Source organism: Cervus canadensis, chromosome 13, assembly GCF_019320065.1.
Source record: "Cervus canadensis isolate Bull #8, Minnesota chromosome 13, ASM1932006v1, whole genome shotgun sequence".
Taxonomy (NCBI): Eukaryota; Metazoa; Chordata; class Mammalia; order Artiodactyla; family Cervidae; genus Cervus; species Cervus canadensis.
The window spans coordinates 1059723-1086514 of record NC_057398.1 but is presented as its reverse complement, the minus strand read 5'-3'; the positions used below and the strand labels follow the sequence as shown (position 1 = coordinate 1086514).

At 49.4% G+C, this 26792-nt stretch overlaps 1 protein-coding gene and 1 long non-coding RNA gene across 3 annotated transcripts; one reads left to right on the top strand and one right to left on the bottom strand.

The window, feature by feature from the left end:
- Positions 1 to 1508: 1508 nt before the first annotated feature.
- LOC122451874 lies at positions 1509 to 2255 on the bottom strand. The gene is made up of 2 exons (XR_006272528.1): positions 2060 to 2255; positions 1509 to 1958 (listed from the first exon to the last, which is right to left on the bottom strand). It is a non-coding gene; the product is annotated as an uncharacterized LOC122451874 (long non-coding RNA).
- KLHL12 (kelch like family member 12) lies at positions 1961 to 25489 on the top strand. Of its 2 annotated transcripts, none has more exons than XM_043484923.1 (12): positions 1961 to 2025; positions 4118 to 4361; positions 7856 to 8009; positions 9020 to 9237; positions 13456 to 13605; positions 14475 to 14589; positions 21091 to 21197; positions 21974 to 22169; positions 22601 to 22759; positions 23071 to 23169; positions 23814 to 24000; positions 24395 to 25489. In XM_043484923.1, the coding sequence occupies exons 1-12, from the start codon at positions 1961 to 1963 to the stop codon at positions 24519 to 24521; spliced, it is 1821 nt and encodes a 606-aa protein (XP_043340858.1). In that variant the 3' UTR covers positions 24522 to 25489. The 2 variants fall into 2 exon arrangements, with proteins under 2 accessions (XP_043340858.1, XP_043340857.1); XM_043484922.1 differs by lacking the exon at positions 1961 to 2025 and adding an exon at positions 2259 to 2382 and having other exon boundaries at positions 4128 to 4361.
- The last annotated feature ends 1303 nt before the right edge of the window (positions 25490 to 26792 follow it).

Sequence of the window (26792 nt, the reverse complement as noted above, 5' to 3'; positions counted from 1 at the left end):
CAAGAATAAAACCTAAGACTGACTCTACCCTCTTCTAATCAGGTAAACAATTAGGGAAGAGACTAATCTCTAGTTGTAGAATAGACTAATCTCTATTGCCTTGCAATCTAAGAAAGGTTCAGCAACACCCTGTGTTTGGAGAAGTCCTTGACCCAAAATCTGCTGACAAAGGAGTCCCATCTCCCCAGCAAGTGTCGTCCTCAGTATCTGCCTTATCTTCAGTCAGGACCAGGAACCAGCCCTTGGGGGTATGAGCTAGGGCCGGGAGCAAATTCACAATGAGTTTCAAAGCAGCAGCTGGGCCCCTGCTGTGACTACATTCCATAATCATGAGGCACATTCTCCTGTCTGCCATGCTCTGAGGGCACAAAAATGCAGTGCACTCTGCCTCACTGGTTTTGAGATTTGATCCACACTCGATGTACTTGATGTAGAGCTCCACAACACATCCATGTTTCCCTTACTGAAACCCTTCAGTAGCTGTCAACACCCAGAGTCATCCCAGGAGTCCAAATACAAAGGCAGGGCAATGTGTGGAACCTGATCCACTCACCTCATCCAGACACAGCCCTCCAGCAATGGACCTAAGAACTCAGAATCAGTTTGGGCTGCAGGGTACCGAATCAGATATCCAAAGTTTAGAAATATTCTCACATAAGGACGGTGCCCCCATGACTTGACTCAAAACATGTTAGGGCTGTACCCTTGAAGAAAACAGGAGAAGCCTGACTAGTCACCTTGGTGCGTTGGCTTTCTTGCTGGCAGTTTCTCCATCTTTTACTTCTCAGGAAAAGGAAAGGACTTTTTCTAAACCAAAGCGTGTTTTATTCAGTTCCTTCTCATATTTGGAAAAACTCTTAGTTTTGCAGCCAGGAATTAGGCAATATTATTAAAGCATCTAGATGCTATTCTGCAGCCAGAAGACAAGGGATTATTTTTATTTAAATTATACATACATTAAGTCCACATGATGTAAAGTTCAAAAGGCACAAAAATAGGTAAAGGAGAAAATCTCTCCCACCCTGTCTCCCAAACAACCAGTTCCTCTCGCCAAAGAAATTTGTTACTACTCTACTTTGTATCTTTCCGACTGCAATTTTTTTTTTTTCCGACTGCAATTTTTATACATATACTGGCAAATATGACTATACCTTTCCCAACCCTTCTACACAACTAATGGCAAAGTATACACACTGTTCACAACTTTGTGGTATTGAATTGTATGGATGCACCACACATTTTCTGAAACAGTCCCCAATCCAATCTACAAACAACCTTGTACACACATCCTTTTTCATGTGTGTGATAATATACAAAGGATAGATACACCAAAAAAATCGCTGTTAAAGGATATCTGCATTCATCACTCTGGTGAACTTTTACAAAATGCCCCCAATAAAACCTGTATCAATCCTGCACTCAGAAATATGGAAATCAAGAGAATTTTAGATCAGAGATACTACATGAGAGATGGAAACACTACATAAAATTAGACTATTAGACTGCTACCCGCTCGGCCATAGTTTTATTATCCCTCAAGAATCAAAGGCACCACAGAGGAAAACGGTACACTCAAACACAACTGGTTTGAATCTTCACAGGAACAGTATCAAGGAACCTCATTCCCTTCCCAGGAGCTGAGATAAGTCCGCCAAAACCAATCAGAAGTAAAATTTCTAGCAGAATGCTCAGCACCCGGGAGCTGTGAAAGGCAGCAGAAGCGGACAGGGGGCCTGAGGACCCCCGGGACGTCTAAGGTCCTTCGGAGTCTCCCTGGCGGAGTCCCGCTTCCAGGGCCGCACGCCCCTTCCACGTAACTGTCTCGGAGGGCAAGCAGCAGAGAACCGCGCGGCGGTGGCCACGGGCCCGACTGTGACGCAGAGAACGCCGAGGTCCGTGGTCGCGGGGCTCTGGGATTCTCACCACAGCGATGGTCGGCCCGAAAAGGCCACTGCGGACTATGGACGGGAGGAAACGGGACGCCTCGGTGGGTTTTCTCGACGAGAGAGGGCGCCTGAACGCCTGTCAGGTGAAACGCCCCCTGCGGCCAGCTCCCTACCTTGGAAACCTCCGCACTTCTCTCGGGTCGCCGCTCCTCGAGGCCCCAGGGCCCGCGGTCTCAGGGAGTCTTGGCCACGGGCCGCACCCGTGCCGGGGTCCGCACCCCTTCGCGTCACGTCCACCCACTCCGCCCAGGCCTGTCCGCGGCGCGGCGCCCGCGGTCACGTGACAGCGGCCCCGCACGTGACGCGGGCGGGCGTGACGTCATCACGGCGCGCGGCCGCGGGCGCGGCGCCGGAGCCTCCGGGTCGGGGCGGCGGCGCTTGGGCACCTCCCGGGCAGCCCGCTAGCCCCGCGCCCGCCCCGCGGGCCGGAGCTCAGGTGAGTGGCCCGGGGGCGGCGGCCGGCGCCCTCCCCCGCCGCCTCACCCGCCGTCGTCCCCTCAGGGCGGGCGGGGGTCTCCAGGCGTCGAGCGCCGCGACCTCCGTCTGGAGGCTGTCGGGGAGGGGGGTGCCGCTGTTGTTGTCGCCCCCCGGGAGGCGGCCCCTCCAGCTGGGGGCTCGCGGGGGCCCCGGATCCGGTGCCCTGGGGCGGAGCGTGGCCGGGGACCCCGGGCGGGGGACAGCCGCACGCTGGGGCCGTGTCTGTGTGACAGGCAGAGCCGGCTCCGACCCGCCGCCCCAAGGTCCTCACCGTACAGCGGCGTCCGTGCGGGCCTTTCTCAGTCTCCAGAGTTGAAACGAAGTTGACTGAAGGAAAGTCTTTCTGGAGATCATCTTATGCCTGGATGAACCACCTCCTTTTCTGTAAAATGGATCCTGTAAGGTGGTTGGAGCGCTTAAGGAATAGTACACTACCTATAAACAGGAATAGATGAGGATTTAGGATCTCGTTTTCCCTGTTCGTATAAAACTATGGTTTTGAGTTGTGGATTTTTGAAAGCCATAGTTTGATTTAATTTTCTTGGATCCTTTCAGAAAATTTTGGATTCCCCATAGAAAGACTCTCTTAGTAACCTTCCAATTTCATTCCCAGAAATTGTCCTTGAAGCAAACAAAAATAAAATAACTGAAACTTGTCAGAAATCAAGAAATTACTTTCTATTAATTTTTTAACGTGTAGCCTGTTACTGAGTTCATTTAATTTATGTGTACAAGTGAACTTTACAAGTGACTGGCTTGGCCATAAAATTAGTAGCAGAGTTTTGATAGGTTTTCTATCCCAGTAATTCTCTCATAGTATAGAAGAATTGCTACAAATATTGTTAATAATGATGAATGTTTACTAACAATTAGAGTAGGGAGACCTTTCTATAGAACTTCAATAGCTTAAGCTTGCATGGTCTCCATTATTTAGTGTAAGTATCGGATCCTCTGGAGAAGGATAATGGCATCCCACTCCAGTATTCTTGCCTGGAGAATCCCTATGGACAGAGGATCATGGCGGGCTACAGTCCATAAGGTCACAAAGAGTCGGACATGACTGAAGTGACAGTATGCAGGCATGCATTGGGTCCTCATTTGAAGTTTCATTTTAAGAAGAAATCCAAATATAGTTGGAAGTCATCATAAATAATTAATTGGGTGCTTCTTTAGAAAAAGTTTATTTTCACTGATACTGGCCTTTTGCTCTAGGTTGAAGGCACAGTTCCTTTCTTGCATTCTGTTAACATTTATTATACACTGCTAGGAGAGAAAATATACATATAAAACTGGGTCCCCACCCTCTATAAATATTCAGCTACTTAATCTCCTTTAGGGTATTAAAAATAGTGACATCACACCTTTAAGAAATTGTATCTTCTGATTTTTATCATGAGAGATAGCAGCCTTGTGAAGATAGGTGAGAAAGGAACAGTTTCTTTCTACTTACAGCAGAGTGTTGATAACAATAATGTCAGGTGGTTTGGGCACTTCACGACAGGGGGAATTCAGAGGGAGGAGAGATCAGATTTACTCTGGGGAATCAGTGGCTGGGTTGTGTTGGTAATGCCAGGAAGAGGAGTGCGCTCTACTTCTGGATATTTGAGTCTGATGGAGCCGCCTTCGTTTGTCAAGCTAACTGAATATATTTGGTGTCCCCAGGCCTTCACATCTGCTCATTGGTTTTGTTTCTTGTACTTACAGAATCCAAGGATCCCTTTCATTCTCTCTACATATTGCTTGATGAGAGGCATTATGGCTCCCAAAGACATAATGACAAATACTCATGCTAAATCCATCCTCAATTCCATGAACTCCCTCAGGAAGAGCAATACCCTCTGTGATGTGACACTGAGAGTGGAACAGAAGGACTTCCCTGCCCACCGGATCGTGCTGGCTGCCTGCAGTGATTACTTCTGCGCCATGTTCACCAGTGAGGTACGTGGCAAATCATCTCCTGACAAGTGGAACCCACACACGTCACCTCGTGGGTATCTCATTTCACGGAATGAAATCGTGCAAGTTCTATATAATCGTGAATTTCTATAGTCTGGTGTTCAATGGCAGACTCTGGATAACATCTGCCATTTGTGCATTAGTTTTCTCATTTCAGAATGAGGAATAATAGTAGTACACAATTTCATATGGTTATTGTGACAATTACCTGAGAAACTTATATGTGACGTGCTTGGAACAACATCCAACATGTAGCAAACAAACATGTCAGCTCCTGGATTTTACTTACCAGTGTTTTAATTTGTTTTCCTATTTTCTTTCTTCTGAAGTTTAACATTTTAAAGATAATACCAGGGAAGAGGGAGGAGGGAAGGAAAGAGGAGCGAGACTCCATCTTCCTCCCACTCCTTCCTGCAGTGTGTGAGGAAAAGCGGTCTTCTTCCTCCTCCCGGGGGAACGCTAGTGCAGTTGCTGGTGGGTGGCAGAGAACTGGTGCCTGGGCACAGGAGACATCACCAGGAGGAAGATGCCAGCTCGGGAACAGAAGCCCTTAACCGAGGAACTAGGAACAGGCTGGCCTGGCAAGAAAAAAGGTAGTGCTCACAAAGTGTTAGGAAGAAGACTGCCTTAGTGATTGCCTGGCAAGACACCCAGCGTGTGGAGGAGCTGCTGAGTCATGAGGGACTTGGAAAGCTGAGCAGAGGAGATTGCTCTCAGCTTCCAGGATTGCAAGTCTGATTTTATTTTAAATAAATTGTCTCGATTATGTCATTTATCTGTACTTGTACCTAAGCCTGACATACGTCATCATGGTAATCATGTCATGATAACGACAGTCACTGGGCTGTGGGCCAGATGGTGTGTTAGACGACTGCCTGTCCCACTCACCCCAGGCATGGTTGTTACCATCTCATTTTACAAGGGAAGAAATAAGGTCTCAGATACGAAATGCTTTACAGCTTATAAATGGTACAGAGGATTTAATACTAAGTTAACTTAACTTGGTTTGCCATTCCCCTCTCCAGTAACTTAACTTGATTCTTATTTTGATGTTTTCATCGTAAAGCCAGAGTTGTGTGTGATGCTGAGTCAGTGCTCAGCCACATGGCTGGCAGGGAGAATGTGGAAGCCTGACCATTTGCCCCCGTGGACCCAGGGTAACTTCAGAGGGACCCTGTGCAGGATGACATTGCAGATCCCGGCCTGTACTGTCTCCTACAGTGTCTGCCCGTGAGCACCAGAAGCGCTGGTGTTTAACTGGGCGGGGAGAGAGTCACCCGGCTGCCAGCAGGAAGCGCGGAGGACGCGTCACACAGCGTGCATCCTGTCTTCACTCTTTCTCTGCATGTCTGAAAATGAACTCCCTTTTTATTTTTTTCTCACCAGGATCTTGTAGTCTTCCTTTAAAAACTGACATCAGGCAAGAAAATGCTGAATGGTTCGTGTCTTTCTCAGTGGGAGTGTGACTGACCTACAGCACTGTGTTTGAGGTGCAGAACATAGTAATCCGATACAGCATAAGATGATCACCAACAAGTCTCGTTACCATCTGTCACTCTTCAGAGTCATCTCAGTGTTACTGACTTATTCCCCACCCTGTGTATTTCATCCCTGTGACTCGTTTATTGTGGAATTGGAATTTTGTTCCTCTTAATTTCACGTTGTCCCTCATCTGTTTCACTCTGTCTGACTTATCTCACTTAGTATCAATGTAATAATCTCTAGGTCCTTCCATGTTGCTGCAAATGGCAGTATTTTTTATTACTTTTTTATGGCTAATATTCCATTTGTGTGTGTGTGTGTCCCACGTATATACCACATCTTCTTTATTCATCCATTGATGGACATTTAGGTTGCCTCCATGTCTTGGCTATTATAAATAGTGCTGCTATGAACATTGGAGTGCATGTATGTTTTCAAATTAAAGGTTTCATTTTTTTCTGGAAATATGCTCAGGAACAGTATTTCTGAACCATATGGTAACTCTTATTTCTAGTCTTTTAAGAACCTCCAGACTGTTCTCTGTACCCTTGGATTTGTTTTTAAGACTAAATGATTTAAACAGGAGGGTCCAGAGACCTGGATTTTAGGTTCAGTTTTCTTAGAAATTCTGTGTGAACCCTAACAACCATCTAACCTTACTAGGTTGTCTGTCGAACAGAATGAATAAACTTGGTGGTGTCTTCATTCTCTTCCAGCTCTAAATTTCTCCATAAATGTGGTGCTACTGAAATAGCACAGGGTGAGGCAGGAGGCCTGGCTTCAATCTGTCTCTTATTATTAATAGTTAAGACCTTGGTTAAGTCATGTTGTTTCTCTGAAGCTTAGACCCTTTGTGTGTTAAATGGCAGTGATAACAGACCTGATTGCCTTGCCAGGTTGCTGTGACCATCACATGAAATAATAGTAAATGAGAGGCACTCTGAAAAATTGTAACGCGAGTATTAATGTGAAATACTGCAGTTGCTGTAAGTTCTTAGATAGTAAACTCATTTACATATTTAAGCTATTTGGCTAATGGGGATATAATTTACTGACTAAGAAGCTCCTGCAATGAATGTACTTATATATTTCTGTTCGTAAATACTTACAGTTAGTAAAATGTTTTTCCAAAATAAGGTACTGGTGACATTTTTTGGTTTTGCGGATTTATTTTATTCTTGGCTTTGTTAGAGAATACTTTTTGATTATTATTCTGGACTGCTGAAGGAATCAAAGTTGATAAAGATGTTTAATTTATAATGGACGTACACTGGAGTTTTGTAAATAATTGAAATTTCTAAACTAAGATCTGGTAAAACTTTCATAAGGTAACCAGTTTTCAGATAGTTACTATCCTATAAAGGTGACGATTTCCACCCTTAGACAAACCATTTTCTATTCTTATCTGGCCTCAACTATACTCATAACCCCAAGGATATAATCCAGACTAAATGGACCACCAGTAATTCAGTAATCCCAAAAGAGAATCAACCCAGTATTTGAGGAAGTATCAAACAATCCAGTTGTCTTCAGTGGTACAGTGGAACGCCCTCAAGGTGGCCAGCATGCAGTCTCAGGACAGGTGGTATGGTGCTGACTCATTCTGGAGGGTCTGCAGCCGGAACTCAGCAAAGTTCATGTTTCATCTGAAAAGCCATGGACACTAGTGGAATGCTCATGGAACTTTTGGCTCTATTCCATGTCTGTATTTGTTTTAATATGAGAGCAGCATATTAAATTATTCACAAGTAAAATTGATATTCTCGGAAGGTGTCACTTCTATGTGCTCTTGGGTTGCACATAGCTCCCCCTATTTGAAAAGCTGTAAATATATGCTGCATTTGCTTTGCACAAATCAAAATAGATGACCTTTTTTTGTTAAAGATGTGTATGCAGTTAATATTGTTGACATCCCTTCAAGTGCTCAGTACGAGCCTCTGCCTTAATCTTGTGGAATTGTAACCACCGTGATTTCATACCCCTTTCACTTTCAGCTTTCAGAGAAGGGGAAACCGTATGTAGATATTCAAGGTTTAACTGCCTCGACCATGGAGATCCTGCTGGACTTTGTGTACACGGAGACCGTGCACGTGACGGTGGAGAATGTCCAGGAACTGCTCCCCGCAGCCTGCCTGCTTCAGCTGAAAGGTACAGGTGCTGAAGGTGTTCGTCCCACAGCGGCCTGGAGACGTCTAAAGTCGTGACATAAACTTAGTCGTGGGCGTGAGGGGGCAGTGGGCTCGGGTTTGATGCCCATGGCTGCGAAGCTGAGGTTTCAGTCGCAGTGTAGAGGAGCCTCCAGGTGAGCGTCTCTGGCTCTTTAGTAAAGACAGCGCGTGCTTTGTTTGTAAAAGCATGCAGGAAGGGCTAGTAGAGGCCTTTCCTTCCGTCTGTGTGCACAGCCGTCCTGTAGGGGGTCATGAGACACAGTTACAAGTCGTTGCCTCCATGGAAGGGAGCTACAGCAGGTGCCCGAGTGGGTAAGGAGGCTGGGGGACCACTCACATGGACCCTTTAACCTTCTGAACCGTATAAATTATCTATTAAACAGTTAAATTGACACACAAAAGTGAAAGTGTAAGGTTTTCACAGGACTGGAGATGGTTCCCCTTCCAGGTGCCAATCAGCTCTAACCTCCAGATCTGTTTCTGTTATTTTCAGTTGTTAGGACGTGATTGAAGGAGTGCAAGGCCTTTGAATTAATGCGCAGCTCTAAAACGAATGTTACACTCGGAGCGTTTCAGTTAGAGAAATGTGAGATTGTTATCAGCCCCTCCTGTTTTCCTTCTTTGGAGTCCTGCAGTAAGTTTTCACCTGGAGTAGGAATTAGGTACATTGTGCTGAACGACAGTTGGTTTTACAGCTTGATGTCCAGAAGTTTTACAGGCATGTCTGTTTAATTGTGGTGGTGTCCGTAAACACAATTCGTCCTGCTGTACTTGTTTAAGGCTGCAGCCCACATTTACAAAGGCCTTGCTGAAGGCTGCATAGCACATAAGACAGAAATAGGATTTGAATTCCCAAAGTATGAAATTTCTAAACTGATTCTTAGGCATTGAAGCAGGGTCCCTCTGATCCCACTAGGAGAGGTTGTGGCCCAGGGACGGAGGCCCATCCCCCGCCACATGTCCTCAGGACCCCTGTCTGTGTCTGTCTAGGCGTGAAGCAAGCCTGCTGCGAGTTCTTGGAAAGCCAGCTGGACCCTTCCAACTGCCTGGGCATCCGGGACTTCGCTGAGACTCACAACTGTGTCGACCTGATGCGAGCAGCCGAGGTTTTCAGCCAGAAGCATTTTCCTGAAGTGGTGCAGCATGAAGAGTTCATCCTTCTCGGCCAGGGAGAGGTGGAGAAGCTCATCAAGTGCGACGAGATCCAGGTGCCGCCTGCTTGGTGTCGCTCTCTAGGGCGGCCCAGGCCCAGGCATGGTGCAGCCACTGTGCTTCCATGGCAGGGCTTTTAGTCAGGTGTCCACATTACTCCAGGGTTTCAGCACGCGCCCCTGAAATTGTATGCCAAGTCTATTTGCATGTTTGTGGGAGGCAGATCACTTCTTCCTCAATGAAATCCGTGACCCCAGTGGTTAAGAGTCACTCTTAAACAGTATGGAATAAGCAGAAATGGGAAGTTAAGTAGATTTTTGTAGAATGCGGGTCTTGTTACCCATTCACTTCTTTTGAAACATGTACTGAGAATGTCTCCCATGCAGCGGTCACACGCTGGGTGCTGGGGAGCCGAGAGTGAGTAAGGCACAGTCTTGTTTTCAGGGAATTCAGTGTCGTAGTGGGGACAAACGAAAAGACGCAAGTGATGACAGAGTGTTGGGAGAATCACGAGCCTGTTCATAGTGAGGAAGAAGAAAGAAGAGTAAACCTTCTGGGTCTAGATGAGATGGTAGAGGAAGTAGATCAAGAAGGACGGAGCAGAAAGTTGGAGATCGCAAGCAGGAGTGCAGTGGTCGGCACCTCTGGGCGTGGAGGGGCTCTGCTGGCCGAGAGCGGCAGCGGTGGTGTCCCGCCGGCCTGCGCCCGTGTCCAGGGACGCCGCCCCACAAGGAGGAGCTTGCTGGCTGCGTGTAGGTCTGTAGCTAGGTGGGGACCCCGACTGCGTGCAGCAGGGCTGCTGTGTTGCTGAGGCCGGCAGCCATCTTGGCCGCCCAGCTCTCCCGTTAGGAGCTTCTGGAAGCACCGAGCAGAACCTTGTTCTTGGGGAGGAGTCCCGTCTGGGGGCTTTGCTTCCCCCACTGAGAAGACAGCGATCCTCAGGGAGGGTCCTCTAGGGAGGCTGAGAGTTCCTCTCTCTCTCACTCTCCTCAGATAACAATGAAAAATGACTTTAGATGACTGGATCCCAGAAGTTCATGGCACCTCAGTAAAAACAAGAGGTGTTAATATATTGGAAAGAAAGTTTCACTGGTCCTCTAAGTGCTAGAAAAGGAGTTTGTTACTTAAAGTCTGTAATATGTTTAGTAAGCATATTCAGTAAGCAGATTTATTTTGTTAAAACTAGGATTTTCACACCATAACAAGTCTTCAGTATGTCTCTTACCAGCGTTTACCCAGCTTTGTGTTGGCACCTCTGCCGGGTGACTTTTCTGAGTGAACTTGATTGGGGCACGTCCACACCCTTCTTTCTGAGTAGGTTCACGTGTGGTTCACATCTGCCCGAGACGCTGCTCCTGCAAAGGCTTCAGGGCCGAGTGTCTGACCTTCTGTTCTCGCCTGTGGGGCGCGGGGGGAGCTGGCTCCTCGCCCGGGATGCCAGACCAGTGGTAGAAGGGGCCCCGCAGATGTAAACTTCACTGTGAACACTCATAAATAACCAACCGCTTTACCAAGTATTTATTGAGTTCTTCCCATGCGCCCAGAGCGATTCTGAGCTGGGGATCCAGTTACAGACAAAATAGACCAAAAGCCTTGTACCCTGGGGTTTTCATTCTCACGCACGGTACCATTCTTGGCATTTTAAAATGTTATTTAATTCTCAGAACCATCTCCAGTTTTCCAAGATGAGTCATCACCCACACACAGCTCAAGGGGCAGGACTTAGCTGCCCTCACCTCCAGACTGTTCTCTCAACTAGGGGGCAGGGAGGCGACGCCTCTTAGTTTGTTTCTGCTTGACCGAATCAGGAAGCCTTCACTTTAGAACAGTGGAGACTGTGAATAAAACTGGATGGAGCAGGGAGGGCAGTGAACTAACCTCTTCAGAAACCAGGATTAACTCTTCTGTACCATCTTTCTCAAGTATCTGGCGAGAATGGCCTTTGCTTTTGTCAGCAAATGACACTTTTTTCTCTTTCATATGCCAGCCAGAAGCAGGAACCAGATGTCTGACCCTGTTGCTGACTAACGCTTCCTCTGGACCATGTGAAACAATAGCACTTGAAACAAGGGAGGCAGTGTATCATGTTGTTTAACACAACTTGGGCTTCAGAGTCACGCTGGAGTTTGGTTTTGGCTGTGTGGCCTGTGTTCCTAACCACTGATCTTCAGATTCCTCTTCCATAAAATGCAGAAAATAGTTGTACTTAGTACGTAGGGCTGTTGTAATGTTGACTGATACGTAGAAGAATTCTCTGTGGAAATTTATTGCAGAGAAATTTTCTCTATAGTGAAGCATTAATGATGGGGGTTCTCCTCTCAGTTTAGCTTTCTCTGCAATGCTAGTTTATTCCGTCTTCGGTAAGATCAAGGATCTCTGCTTGTGATGGAAAAACCCCATTTTCAATGGATGTATCTCACTGAAACCTAGAATGTGTCAGAGTCCAACACTCAGCTATTCAGAACTGTGAGCCTGTTGTCCTTACCAAAGCCGCAGTCCATTTAGAAATCACAGCCCCTCTTCTGCGCCCTCCCCTGCGTCTGGTCCATTGGCAGACTGGGCTCGCCCGACCCCTGTGAGCGCAGTGTGCAAGGCCTGTCAGCACTGCCGTCATCTCGGCTGCCCCGTCTGCCTGCTGGGCCCAGGGTAGCCCTGACGGGGCTTCCAGCGCACAGCCTTCTAAACCATCCTCCCATGGTCGCTAGAGTAACTTTACAAAACATTCTTGTGGTCCTGTCACTCACCTGCTTGACACCTTTTCACAGTTTGGAGGAAAATCCAGTCTTCTGGTGCTGGGCTTGCTTCTCCAGCTTGACCTTTTCAGTCGCCTCCCTCGCTCACCCCGCCACACCAGGCTCTCATTTCCCAGGCTGTCCAGTAGAACGTTCTGTGACGATGGAAAGGCCCTGTGTCTGTGCTGGCCAGCTCACTGGCCCCAAGCACTGATGGCCTTGAGCGCTTGTGAAGTGCGGCTGGTGGGACTGAGAAGCTGAGTTTGTTTTTCCTAGCTGCACTGCATGGCTTGCAGGATCCCAGTTCCCAGACCAGAGATCAAACCAGGCTCCCTGCATTTGAAGTGCCGTGCTAACCACTGGACCGCCAGGGAATTCCTGAAGCTGGATTTGTAGTTTCACCTTCACCTGAATTAACGTAGATGTCGGTGGCTCGTGTGGCCCGTGGCTGCGGTGTTGCACAGTGCGGTTGTACGGCTCCTCCCAGCGCTTCCTGTCTGCTGAGGCTAACTGCTGCTGCTTCGCCAGGCTGAAACCTGTGGCTCCTACAGGGAGCCTTCCCTGTCCCGTCAGTCTGCATAAAGAAATCTCAAGTTCAAGTCAGTCTGTCTCCAGCCCCTGGACTTTTCCTGTTTGGTATATAATGACAAAGTGGGATTGTTCGTTTTTCTGACTTAACAGTTATCTCCCCACGTAAGAGGAAGGTTCATGTCTGTTTTGTCCCTCCAGAACAGTTCCTGGCACTTAGTAGGTGTTTGATAAATCCGTCAAATGAACGAACGTTCGGAAGCATTTTCTGTACTTTGAGTTCTTGGGTGAAGTCCTCAGAATGGCTTCTCTCTGGGCGCTGTCACGCTCTGAGGACCCCAGGACCGGCGGACTCCAGGGCCGATGGAGGGGACGCAGGCCTGGTCCTCGCTGTCAGGCTTGCAAGTCCTGTGTTCACTGTACTGAGTGCTCCTCCAGGGACAGGATTTCATATCCCGCCTGTCACATGTAGCTCAGACCTCAGTGCCCCAAAAGATTAATTAAATGTATCATCTCAAATTGCATGGTACCTAGTACAGCGTGGTCGCTCAAGTGCTAATTGATGGTGCTTTGAAGACTCCGCATTCCTTGTGGTGTTGTAAGGGAACTTCCTGCTCACAGGCCTGGCTGAGGAGGTGGGGAGCAAGGCTGGACCTCCTTAAACAGCACCTGTGAATAAGTAAATGTATCCTGAGAGCCAGTTTTGAATAGGGCAGCAGGTTCCCCCTTTGCCTGCTAAAGTTTCAGAAATGACCAGAGAAAAATTCAGGAGTGTAGAAAATTCTGAATTAAAAGCTGATTTGTGACTGATGGTCTATTAGGTACCCTCTCTCTTAGATGTTTTTCACCCATCTGACTCTTAACTCTTCTCATGATCTTAGCAAGTTGTGTCTGAAATGGTTGTCTCCCCAAGAGCCTGGCTATTTCTGGGAGATGGGAGTTACTGAGGGGGTGGGGGGCAGGGGAATGGAAGGTGGCTCCAGAGCACCCCCACAACGTGTCCCACGCCTGCAGGTGGACTCTGAAGAGCCGGTCTTCGAGGCTGTGATCAACTGGGTGAAGCACGCCAAGAAGGAGCGGGAAGGGTCCCTGCCGGACCTGCTGCAGTACGTCCGGATGCCCCTGCTGACCCCCCGCTACATCACAGACGTCATAGACACTGAGGTGAGTCGCTGGGACAGGGGCGTCCCTGCAGCTTCATGTCCTGCACCCAGAACCGGTCCCCCTGGAGGCATGAGCACCCCGGAGCCTGTCCCGCTCTGCCCGGGGCAGGGCTCTGCAGGCGGTCGCTGGGCAAGCTGGGCTCCTGGCAGAAATGAGAGTCTGTGGCTTAATTTAATTTTGCGCTTTGTTATCTTTTTGTTTTACAAGTTCCTCATTATTTTGCATAGCAGTATTAGATGATAAATTTTGTCTCCTTCTGTATTTAAAAAAATTGTTCCAAAAAACAGTTCATTCCATGAGAGGAGACATAGGTAAACCTATGACTGATTCATGTAAAGCAATTACCCTTTAATTAAAAGTCAATAAATTTTGAAAAATGCAAAGCAAAAAAAAAAAAATTCCTTTCAAATCAAGTCTCTTTATTTTTGACCTCTGGAAAGGTCACTTTGAAAGGAGTTTGATGCGTTTAACATCAACTTGGGTCGAGTCATGTTTGTTTACAAGCATTTCTTCAGCCTCAGTTCCCTGTGGTTTGTTTCTTGACTTTCTCCACAAGCTACTGGGACCACCCTGGAGACCACCAGTCTGTAAAGTGTGGCTGAGGCTGGCCTTCTGAAAGTTCATCACAGACACACCTTCCCAGTCGTTTGCATCAGGGGGGCTGCCAGCTGCTTAGTGTCATCTCGAACTCGGTCTCGTATGCATAACTTCTTCCTTATGGTCCGTTCACGTACCCTCACCTACCTTTGAACCATGTGACGTCTATTCAAAACAAACCTTTTTAAAATCATTTCTGGAAACCCACGGCCTAATCCCTGACAGCAGTCCTCCTGAAGCCTCCGTGGCTCACTCTCCTCCTGCTGTTTCAGCCTTTCATCCGCTGCAGTTTGCAGTGCAGGGACCTCGTTGACGAAGCCAAGAAGTTTCACCTGAGGCCTGAGCTGCGCACTCAGATGCAGGGGCCCCGGACGAGGGCGCGGCTAGGTAAGCTGGCGTCGCGTGTTAGCTGTGTCCTCTTGAGCAAGTCCATCTGCCACCCTGACCTTGCTTTCCTAGAAACCAAGGGTATCGTCCCTTCTAGTTCACGTGACTGGAGGCCTAGATGAGATAACAGTAAGGGAAAGCACTTTACAAAGGCCAGTGTTAGGCAGTGTAAGTTCCGGTTGTATTTCAGCGTCTCTGGGGCCTGTGGGTTAGAGCTCTCAGATGCCATGTTATCAGTGGTCTGCTGCCCCACGCCTCCCTCCTCCGTGTGGAGAGGAAGCGGGGAGGAAGCCTTGCGGGTGAGGCAGGGGTCCGGGAGGTCGGAGGCGATGCCGTGCAGCGGGCAAGGGCCCGGACCCCAGCCAGACGGGTGGTGCTCACCCCTGATTACCACTCACCGCGGGTGTGAACTTTGGCAGGAAACTTAACCCCTCTGGGTCTGTCACCGCATCTGTGAAATGGGGGTCATCACAGCTCCAACCTTGCAGGTTGCTGTGAAAGGGAGTGTGTGCTGCCTCTGGAGGCTGTCACCTCAGCAGACAGGCCTGGGCTCAGGTCCCGGCAGCCGCTGGCCGGCCTGTGGGCCTAGGCAGGGTGCCGCTGGCCTGAGCTGATGCTTCTGCCTCTGAAGCGGGGACACCGGGGTCTTCTCACGCTGGGTGTTGCGGAGGCCGGATGAGATCACGCGTATGAGATGCCTCATGTTCCATCTGGTGCGCGGTCTGTGCTCATGTGTGCCCTCGCTTCCCGTTCGCTGTCCCAGGAGCCTAAGCGTTTGGCAGGTTATAAATTATTCTATGTACATGCGATGGTGTTTTGTTATTATTTCCTGTTTTTGCTCTTGTCTGACTGTGGCCTCATGCACGCTGAGGTGTTAATTGATAATTAAGCCTTTCATTCGTAGATATAAGTAGAGTGATGATTTATCTCATTTCTAATGGCAGAATTAATAGGTCTATAGAAATTTTATAAATAAAGAGAAGCAAAAAGTAAATGAGTCATCCATAATTCCACCACGCAGAGATACTGCTTTTTGTTGTTTTGTTTTTAAAGGGATGCCATTCTGTTAATCCCTGGGAGATGACAAAACGTGGCCTGTGTCTCATGTTATGTACAGAGATTTATAATCAGCATAAGATATATGGAAAAAATATAAAAAGAAAATTTTTGAAAAAGATTGAAGGACTAAGTGTGAAAAATCATGAAAATATTAGAAGAAATTATAGGAAGATATTTGTATAGCTTCTGGGTGGCCTTTTTTTCTATTTTTATGATAAATATACATGACATAAAATGTACCACCTTACCATCTTGTATGCATCTCAGTTGTTAAATGCCTTCACACAGCTGTACAGCCCATGTCCAGAGCCCCTTCACCTCACAGAGCTGAGACTCTGTGTCGCGAGGCAGAGGCCTCCCCCCTCTGTCCCCGTCTAACTGACACAGAGACGCTTGGAGCCCTGATTGCATCAGGATTGTTCTTGTTTTTTTTTAATTGACGGCAGACGGCAAAGACATGGACTGGTGGACTGGGAGAAAATACACTCGATATGTATGACAGAAGCTTAGTATTTCTATTGTAAAAAGAACCCGTGCATAGCAACAAGAAAAAGAGCAGTGACCGCGTGGAACGGGGCATGGGCAGCAAACAGGTAGCACCCAGAGCGCCCTGTGAGAGGGAATGCTGGGCGCCCGAAAGGGGCACCATGCGGAGGTCTGGACGAGGTGCACCCCCCGTGTGTCCCACCTCGGGAGTGTGTCCTCTAGAAACAGTGTACAGTGCAGACGTAAGCAGGAGAGTCAAGACACACACATAAGAATGCTTACCACAAATCGCCCGTATCGAGAAAAAAATTGAGTACAGCCTGCACGCCAAGTAAAGGGGAGTGACTGGTTGCCTGAATTATAGCACAGCTGTACCGTGGAATGTCAGGAAACTGTTAAAAGGCGTTGAGTCAGATTCACTGACTTAATTGTGTATACTGAGTGAGGGGAAAGAAAGAGGCAAGACTCTTCTAGATGTGTATGTTTACCTGAGCATGGAAAAGGGTGTGTATACAGGATAAACACTAACCCTTAATAAACTGCGATTGCAGGGGCATATTAACTACTGTTTTGTTTACATACCTCTTTGTTATTACTGTACGCTTGTGGTTACACAGAAAATAAATAAGTGTTGTTTAAATACCAGCTGAGCCAGTGAGGTGGTGGAAGGAACCTGGCACTTGGAGACAAGACATTCTGCTTGCTTTGGTTTCTGCTCCCAGTTCTGTCATTTAGTCTAGTAACTCGCTGTCTGAATCTGGACAAGTCCTTCAGCGTCTCTGGATTACCACCAGCTGCACATCAGAGGAGTTAAGTCAGTCACTAGAATTCTTTCCAACACAGAAGATAAGTTTCTTTTTTGTAGAGCCAAAAGTGCCCCAGATTCCTGCCCTGTTTGAACAGGCAGCAGAAAACCTCTGTGGCTCAAAGACCTTGCCTGTAGTCCTGCCCTAGAGGGGTAAGAATGTCGTCCTGCGTGCCCGCATGGTGCTGCAGTCCTGTTTTCAGTAGTCCTAGGAAGGAAATAAAGAAAATTTTCCCAGCTAGGTTCTTAATTCAGCATCTCTGTGTTTTCACCTTAGAGTGGACTGTGCCGGCCACCCTGTGCTCTGCCGTCCCGTTCAGGGAGGCTGCTGAGCCAGCCACCAGGACGATGGCTCCTCTGCACGTAGCACAGGGAAGTGAAATGCACAGCTGAGGGAGAACAGCAGGCCACATGCTGCACGTGGGGGGCTTTTGCTTTCCTTATTAACCTTACCCGTCACTCTCACCAAAGATGTAATGGAAATTGTAGCTCCTGCCTTGTCACTGGCTCCTTTCCTGTGCAGGTGGAAACGCAGGTCCCGAACCCGTTCTTGGTGGTCCTGCCGCCCATCTACTCTTTCCTCCAGCACCATACCCCAGGGCGCAGACGCTCTCCCGAAAACAGCAGTGCCTAGGCACTGCCAGGAAGCCTCGATGCTAGCACTGTGCCTGCACACACAGTTCCCGCCAGGTGTTCTAGACACGGCTCCCTCCTTGCAGACATGGAAGTCCAGCTTGGCAAGGCCCCCATTGGTTGGCAGAGAACTACCAGGCTTCCTTCTGCTCAGCCCTTTCCCTGGTTCTTCTTCAGACTGCTGGAATAGTGGTCCCAGCTCAGGGTCCAAAGACAGTGAGACCCTTGGGAATTGTTCTGAGGGAGGAAGACTTCCAGGCACAAAGCAGTAGAAGAAATTGAAAAGGCCAGTGTTTTTGATCAAATAAAAATCATGTACAACATTGTAAGATAAATTAGGAAAATAAATTCACTTACAGCCACAGCAGTGAAGTCATTTGTAAAGAACTAAAAAACAAAAAATGTACATAAGACAAAAACACTAGAGACTTGAGTGTATGGTTCACAGCCGGGGAGTCCTGTTAAATATAAGGGGAGAGGTTCAGCCTAATTACTAATAAAGTAATTATTAGTCTTACTAGTAATAAATACTACAATAAATAGAATTTCTTGCCTACCAAATATCAGAGTAAAAACCAATATGCAGTGCTACAGAAAGTAGAATGGATTGGCACCTTTACTGTTGGTGGGAATATGATTTGTTTCACGCCCAGTATCTTATAGATCAAAAGATCCTTTAAGGTTCATGTTCTTCCCTAGGCAGAGCTCTCATTTCCGTGTTAACGAAACGGGGAAATGTCTCATATTCACGGATGTTTATCATAGGATTACATGTGATTATTTATAACCCAGTTACCAGCTCCCAAAATGCCTAAAATATTAAAACCATATATTAAAGGATTTTGTTAATATCTTGAGAAAATGAAATGAAAACAGGATGTACTATGATATGGTCCCATTTCTGTTGTATAGATATTTAGAAACAGAACTGGAAGGAGATAATCTTATGTTTTTGTGTCTTTGTGGAATTACAGATACATTTTTTTCATAATGCTTTTATTTTCAAGCTTTTTAACAGTGAAAACATGTTTTATATATTACATGTTTTATAATCACAAGACATAACATTTTAATATCTTTTTAACCAAAGGGTGGGTCATATGCAAGTAGGGACGACAGTGATACCCACTCTTGAGTTGTTTTTTAAACTTTTTAAAAGGAAATCATCTTTGTGATAGAAAAAGCTACACAGGCTAAACAGACATCAGTATTGCCTAAAGTTACGTTTTCAATGTTAAAACACTGGCAGCCTTATCAAAAGCTCTGTTGGCACTGACATGAACTCCAGCTGCAGTGGGGAAGTGCGCTTGGCAGACAGGCTTCCAGCACGGAGGCTCTTTCAGGGACAGTGATGGGCAGAGGGGCTCGGGGGCCAGGGGCCTTGGCGCCCGGGCACGCAGAGCCCTGAGCTGCAGAGCGACCCCGCGCGCGCCCTGTGCACACCCGCCTGGCCCGGGGCCAGCCGGAACCTACCCTGAAAGACTCCTGCCAGCGGGCATGCGGCTGGCCCTCTGGATGTGCAGGCCCACGTAACTCGGGGGTTTGTGTTACTGTGCAAAGCACAGGGGACCCCCTCAGTCGTGGGTGTTTCTCTCAGTTGCCCATCAGGGCTCATCACAGCCTCCCCACCCGTGCTCACATCAGAGGGAGAGAAGAGCTGGGGGGAGGAGGTAAATGGGAGAAAGGGCTGCCAAGGAAGACCCTGGCCCCCCAGCTCGGAGGAGCTTAAACATAAAATTAGTGTCTTGCAAAAGGACCCTGTGTTCAAATGCTTTGTTTGCGAAAAGGAAGTGACTGCTCACCTTGGAGTGAAGTGAGTGAAGTCGCTCAGTCGTGTCCGACTCTTTGCGACCCCATGGACTATAGCCCACCAGGCTCCTCCATCCATGGGATTTTCTAGGCAAGAGTACTGGAGTGGGTTGCCATTTCCTTCTCCCACCTTGGAGTAGGGCCCACCTACTTTACTTGGCAAATACACAGAGAGGTGCCCTCTCGTCAGAGGTTAAAATCCATGGCTTATGCGAGGGTTGTTAAGGAAAATAGCAAACATATATAAAAACAGAATAATCAAAGGATTCCCCGCACCTATCCCCCAGTTTCAACAATTATTGACTTGTAGCCTATCTATTTTGAAGCAAATCCCAGACAGGATAAAATTCCATCCATATTATATTATGCTCTTGTGTGTGAAAGATGAAACATACAACCAGTTATTTACCCTCATCAGATATAAGTACACTTTCACATTTCCTCAGTTTTCCCATAGTTTATTTTTCTTTGTTTTTGAATACTTCAGCTGCTCCAGTCCGGATCCAAACAAGGCTCACATGTTGCACTGGGTTCATAGCTCTCTTCAGTCTATAAAATCCACAGGCTTTTTACTCCTGCTTTGGTTTTCCTTTGCAGTTTATTTGTTGAATTTCCCACAACCTAGATTTTATTGACTGCATCCCAGTAGTCTCATTTAACACGTTTTCTGTCCCCCATGTCTCCTGTAAGCTGGTGGTTAAGCTAGATCAGTCGTGGTAAAATTTAAGATTCAGCCTCAGTTTTGTGGCACAGGCTCTCCACAGGCAATGCTGGCCTGCTTCCCGCTGAGCAGTTTGTGCTGTTCCCCTGCGGCCGGTCGTGGCGGCCGGGACTCACCCGGGGCTTGTCTTTATTTCCTGTCAGTTTACAGGCGCCCCCTTTGTTCTTTCCAGTCCAGGTCAGCTAAATGCCCTCCTGAATGTCCTGAGTGCCCCAGCTGGCTTCTCTCCAGTAGAGCAGCTACACAGGGGATTTTCTCAAAAGAAATATTATTGAAATATTATCCAAATAAGTTCCTCGGGGAAAGGGGAAGACACAAAAGCTATCAAAATGCCTTGTTTGGGAAGATAGTAGAGAAAAAGACTCCCTTTAAAAGTCTAGCCTTATGGTTAGTTACCTGGCAGTTTTGATGAATTAACAGGACACGTGGTCATGGAGTTGGCTAATTTGGAAAAATAAAAGTCATGGAAAAGATTTTTAAATTTATTATCTGGTTCCTATGCCACATCTCTCAAATTTTGGGAGGCAAGGTTAGGAGAACATTCTTTACCATCACAAAAAGCTCCCGTTTTGAGTTTTACAGGGTGAGAAAGGCAGGGAGCTCCTCCAGCCTGCCCTTAGAGCCTGTTTTGGGATCAGCTGGGTTGATATATGGTGTAGGGTGTATTTAGGCTCCTCCAATGGACAGAGGAGCCTCACGGGCTACAGTCACGGGGTCACAAAGAACCCGACACAACTGAGACACACGCGGTGTGTTCACGCTCGCCTTTTAGAGTTTTACTGTTGTCTGGAAAGTCACGTTTCAGAGATTCAGGTTCTCAGGAAGAAACACTTTGCTGCTGGGCAGCCTTCTGAAGGATCTCCGTTTCAGATGGCTCCTCCGGGCCACGTGGGACCGGATGTCCTAGTGCAGTTTGCGCTGCTCCACCCTGTGGGCAGTCAGCCAGCAGCGAGGGGAAATGACCTCTCTCCTTCTCGCTTGTCCTCAGGAGCCAACGAGGTGCTTCTGGTGGTCGGGGGCTTCGGAAGCCAGCAGTCTCCCATCGACGTGGTGGAGAAGTACGACCCCAAGACGCAGGAGTGGAGCTTTTTGCCAGTAAGTTGTGATGGAACCAGGCCCGGGGAAAGAGCTTAAATGTCCGCAGTCCCTGACTCCAGACGGTAACTAACCCAGCCCTCAGAGTGGAAAGGCCACAGCAGCGTGTCCCTGACAACAGTCAGTTACAGTCGTTGGTTGCTGACCAGCTCGGCTTCAGGAATACTCACGGCCCTGTGTGCAGTCACACTCAGCTGGCCGCCACCGTTCCCACGCCGTCCCCGGCCGCCCGAGAGGCTCGCAGGGTGCCCGCTCCTGCCCTGTTGACCTGAGCACGGCGCTCCGCTCTGCCGGGCTGAGCTGGGGGCCCGGCCGCGGGCATTTGTGTCTCTTCAGGGTTTCTGTTTCGGTGCCAGATGCACAGTGATAGCCAAGAAACGTGGGTCGTCTGGTCATTTCTCTGACCTTTCGCCATCAGATCCCGATCCTCAGGGAGCAGCGCGCTAGCCCCTTCCTGCTTCACGGAAGGGTGTTGGTCTTGAGCTCAGTGCTTATGGAATAGGAAGGAACTGGATACTGGATAAGGGAAGGACAGTAGGTCCTCTGGAAGCCTCAGAAAGAGACACATGTACAGAAGGTGTTCGTCGGTAAGAGCAGCACTGAGCAAGAGGCTTTCATCCACTGGGCAGGCAGCAGATAAACCTTTGCTCAGGGGGCTTCACGGCCACAGGTGAAGCAGCAAGGTGTGGAGAGAAACCCAGGAAGGGCCACCAAGGTGAGGCCTAAGACTTGCCTGGCTAAAGTGACAAAGGTGCCTCTTCTCCCCTGAATCCTAGAGCATTACCCGGAAGAGACGCTATGTGGCCTCGGTGTCCCTTCACGACCGGATCTACGTGATTGGTGGCTATGACGGCCGCTCCCGCCTCAGCTCCGTGGAGTGTCTGGACTACACGGCGGACGAGGACGGGGTCTGGTATTCTGTGGCGCCAATGAACGTGCGGCGTGGCCTGGCTGGAGCCACCACCCTCGGAGGTAGGCCGGAGCACAGGCCGCGCGTGCGTTGTGGGGTGGCTGGATCGGGGTTCACGCCTCCCCATGAAATGTGGAGGCTACCGGTGGGGTCAGTCATGCCTTTCTGCTTTCGGAAACACTCCCAGGAGTCTCAGGGCTCTCATTGGAGTTGGTAACTCAAATTCCAGTATGCTGAGAGGGCAGCAGGCACTAGTTGTAGTTTTGCAAACTCCCATCTAGGGAATGTTTCTGAAGATTCCATCTTACCCTCTTCTTCTCACATGTCTTGACTGTGCTGTCCTCTTTAAGAAAGAGTTCATTGATTTATCCCTTTAAAAAAAAACAAACAGTTGTTTTTGGCTCCAGGCATTTGGAAGAGTTGTGGGAGATTTGTAGAGGAGTCCTTAGAAACCTCTCACTCTAATGGTCTGTGACTCCTTCATTCTGAGCAGATATGATCTATGTCTCTGGGGGCTTTGATGGAAGCAGGCGCCACACCAGTATGGAGCGCTATGACCCGAACATTGACCAGTGGAGCATGCTGGGCGACATGCAGACGGCCCGGGAAGGTGCCGGCCTCGTGGTGGCCAGTGGGGTGATCTACTGTCTAGGTGTGTGGGGTCTGGGACGGGGAGGGGATGGGATGACTAGCGGGCAGCAGCCTCAGGGTGGGATCCTCTCACCAGAATCGGTTCATAGACTTCCTCCCCCTAAAACCCTGGTCTGTCCCAGTATATTTTTCATTCACTGGGATTCTCCTTTCCGTGAGAGCAGAAGATAGGGCACTGTCAGGTTTCTCTTTGGAGCCCTTGAGGGAGAGCTGGGACTAAGAGCATCAGTTGGCGCACTCAAGAAAGACAGGCCGGGAGTGGGCATCAGGACTGACCATTCCTTCTGGAATGGTTCCCACTCTCTCTTTCAGGAGGATATGACGGCTTGAATATCTTAAACTCAGTTGAGAAGTACGACCCCCATACAGGACACTGGACTAATGTCACACCAATGGCCACCAAGCGCTCGGGTAAGACTGGGCAGGTCCCGGGGCAGGAGACGGGACTTTCAGACCTCGCCTGGGCAGTGGGGCTGCAAGCCTATCATCACTGGCGACCTAGGAAACGTGTGTCAGGGCCGTTTTCCTCAGTGCCTGTTTTCTGTAAATACAGTGGCAATAGAGACAGCCCAGACTCTGACTGGGTTAGTGCTGGAGCAGAGCCGCCTCCTTGCCTTGTTTTTTTGCACCCGAGTCCCTCTGCATCCTAGCCTCCAGCCCAGCCCTGTGCAGTGACTCGGGCTGCCTGAGGGAGTGTGCAGGTGCCGGAGTCGGGGGTCTTCCTGAGCCCTCAGGCTGGGGTAGAGCAACGGAGAGCCCTGCCTCTGGGCACCAGGTGCTCCAGACCCATCACACCCCCTCTCCTCTATTTCCCTCTCTTTTCCACTCCCTTCTCTCCTGCCGAGGGTTGGGCTCCGAGTTAATGAAAGCGAGATGACAGCCAGTCAGAGAGGGCTACAGGTGGGTGACCTGTGCTGGACTGGATCCTCCAGGCTGCCTGGTCCTGGCCGGTCCCTCAGCCACTCTGGGGCTCACCCAGCCGTCTGTGAGTGTTGTTTCTAGGGTTCAGATCCTCAGCTCAGCAGCCTTCATTTGCTGTGCCCTTTCCTCCCCAGGTGCAGGGGTAGCCCTGCTGAATGACCATATTTATGTGGTGGGGGGATTCGATGGTACAGCCCACCTTTCTTCTGTGGAAGCCTACAACATTCGCACGGACTCCTGGACAACGGTCACGAGCATGACCACCCCGCGGTGCTACGTCGGGGCCACGGTGCTTCGGGGGAGACTTTATGCGATTGCAGGGTGAGGGTTAGATCTGGCATCCGGGGCCATGTGATCTGATCCATGTGTGGGGTGGAGACAGGGTTTGGTTCCGGAGAGAGAGGGCCCGATGGCAATCTTAGTGTGGGGCCGTGTGGGGAGGGGAGCGTGGGCGGGGCCTGTGGGGAGGGGCCGGGGGCGGGCCCTGTGGGGAGGGGGCCGAGGGCGGGGCCTGTGGGGAGGGGCGGGGGCGGGGCCTGTGGGGAGGGGCCGGGGGGCGGGCCCTGTGGGGAGGGGGCCGGGGGCGGGCCCTGTGGGGAGGGGGCCGAGGGCGGGGCCTGTGGGGAGGGGCCGGGGGCGGGGCCTGTGGGGAGAGGGCCTGGAAGGGGCTGTGGAGGTGCGCGTTTCTCCCTCGCTGATGGCCCTTCTCCCTCAGCTACGACGGGAACTCCCTGCTGAGCAGCATTGAGTGCTATGACCCCATCATCGACAGCTGGGAGGTCGTGACCTCCATGGGCACTCAGCGCTGCGACGCCGGCGTGTGTGTTCTCCGAGAGAAGTGACGGGGCGAAGAGACAGTTTGCAGAGAACCAAGGGTCATTTCCGGAATATCTTGTTTCTCAGTGTGGGGAGGGGATTACAGGCTCAGTGCCGCCGCTCTGATTGCGCTTATTTGACACGCCCTGGCGTTGGGGGTGTCCCCGAGGAGGGTGGGCAGCAGACACTCGAGGAAGGAGGTCGCACCCTGCGTGGGTGTGGTGGGCCAGACCCCTCTCTTCCTAGCCGAGGGGGCACTTGGGCCTCACCTTTAACTTAGAGAATATACCTTTAAGTTGTGCCTCGTGTGCTGTGGAGAATTAAGGTGAATATGAACTCCAGGGTGTGGGCAGTATCCAGCCTCGATGGTTGGAAGGGTACCAACTCTCTTGGTTTTCCAAGAATAAATCTCTTTCCTAGTCTACAGGTAGCAGGGGCAACACAGTTCTGTCCTGGAGGAAAAAGGGAAGAGCCCTGTCAAAACCTCGGGGGCCTCGGGAGTGGGGGGACTGGGTGTCCAGTGCAGGACGGGAGCTGGATGCAGTGGGGTGTGAGGGAACCTGCAACACGTGGAAGGCTGAGGGGGCGTGTTACTTGAGGGTCTTTCCTGGGCCCTAGAGACAGAGTAGCAGAGCCAGCACGTGTTAGCTGAGCAGCAGTGGAGGAAAAGTGGGCCTTCTGTGCGCCTGGGACAGTGTGACTTCACCATTGCCTTCCCTGCCACCGCGCCTGCATCCCAGGAAGGTTTTCCTCTGTTGAATCAAGGACTGCTTTTCCACTGTTGCCGTCGGTACTGTTTATAGGGGGAGGGGAGGAGCGGGGGTGGCAGCTGCCTAGTTCAGCCACCTGATTACTCCCTCATTCTTGTAAGGGCATACTTCTGCTAAGGAGTCGTTTTTACTGCTGTGTTTTGTACATGTTGTCCTTTCTTATTAGAACACCCCTTCCCTGTCTTTAGACTGGATCTTACTCATCCCAGGACAGAATAATCAATGACAACCGAAATCCATTTGTTAGTTTCAGTACCTCCTGTCCTTCTGAACTCCCTCCGAGGCTCCCTGTGCTGTGCAGTGACATTCCTGCTCTGAGAATTGGGAGTGTGGGGACAACATGGTCACCTAAACAAGGATGCACTTTCCTTTTGCTCTGAAATTCCTTTTTTTCCTCTTTCCCTGAGTTGTATTGACCTAAAGTTCATTTTGTTTGTATTTTTTTAAGAAAATATTAAAAAAAAAAAGTCTCAAATGCCTGTAAGAGTTTGTGGCAAGCCAGCACCGTCTTGCAGACATTTCTGGGGACAAGGCATAGGGATCCGCTATAGGTCCTGTCTCTTCAACCCGTTCCCCTGTCTGTTTGCCGCTCACTGCTGTGTCTCTGTTAGACAGCTGAGAGGTCTCCAGAGACTCATTAGCAAGAGGTTATCAGAATCACATATTCACGGCCTCCCCGCACACTTGGACTTGACTTGGAAACCACAGGGAACAAAGCGGAGGCGATCTTGGGCTGGGTTTGTACGCGCTTGAGTTTTAGGGCTTTAGTCGCCCCAGTCCTTTTCCCTAGGTTTTGTGCCACATAACACAGATAGCTAATATGCGGAAGGCTTGCAAAACTGCAAAAATCCTGATATTCCCAGAGCAACGGGAAGGGGGAGCCAAAGAGGTTCAGGAAAGAGGCCTGCCAGCCTTTTCCTAGCGGATGGATCGTGCCTGCTGATTAAACCAAGTTGTGACCCACTCTCTCAGGAGGAGAGGGGAGGCAGCAGAGTGGGGATGAAGAGCTGATGGCCCCCGGCCGTCACCCGGCCTGGGGTGAAGGCCGTCTTCACCGCTGACTTCTGCGTTTCAGGCCAATTTCCCGAGTGTCACCTAGGTTAAGATTTTTCTGACTCCCCAGATGGAATTACTCCAAATCGGTGCTTCCAGTTCGCTTTGTTCCCTGGATTGTCATCAAATGTCCTTGGGTTTGTGCCCGTCTTCCTGTTTAGACTCTGTTCTCCAGAGTGCCTATCATCACTGTATGCTCATATTCTATAATTGTATATAACATTGTAGTATATTCTATAACTGCTCAGCAAAGGCTGACTTAATAAAGGACAAAGAGAACATGCCGACCGGGGTGGCTGGGTAGACAAGACGTTCCTCACATGACTTGGCGCCCCTTCCTACTCCGCTTCCCCTGCCACCTCGGTAACACCGCGTCCGCCACACTACAGCCAGTAAGCTAGACGTCTTAAGACTAACCGGGGAGAATGCGAAACTGGAACGACCCAGAGCAGTGGCTGCAGGCTATGCCTGGAT

What these genes read in the sequence shown, in the direction of transcription:
- KLHL12 (XM_043484923.1), top strand. Translation starts at nt 1,961, where the DNA reads ATGGACGGGAGGAAACGGGACGCCTCGGTGGGTTTTCTCGACGAGAGA. An exon ending in CAGACGTCATAGACACTGAG is followed by an intron (nt 13,606 to 14,474) that starts GTGAGTCGCTGG and finishes CTGCTGTTTCAG; the next exon opens with CCTTTCATCCGCTGCAGTTT. An exon ending in AGGAGTGGAGCTTTTTGCCA is followed by an intron (nt 21,198 to 21,973) that starts GTAAGTTGTGAT and finishes CCTGAATCCTAG; the next exon opens with AGCATTACCCGGAAGAGACG.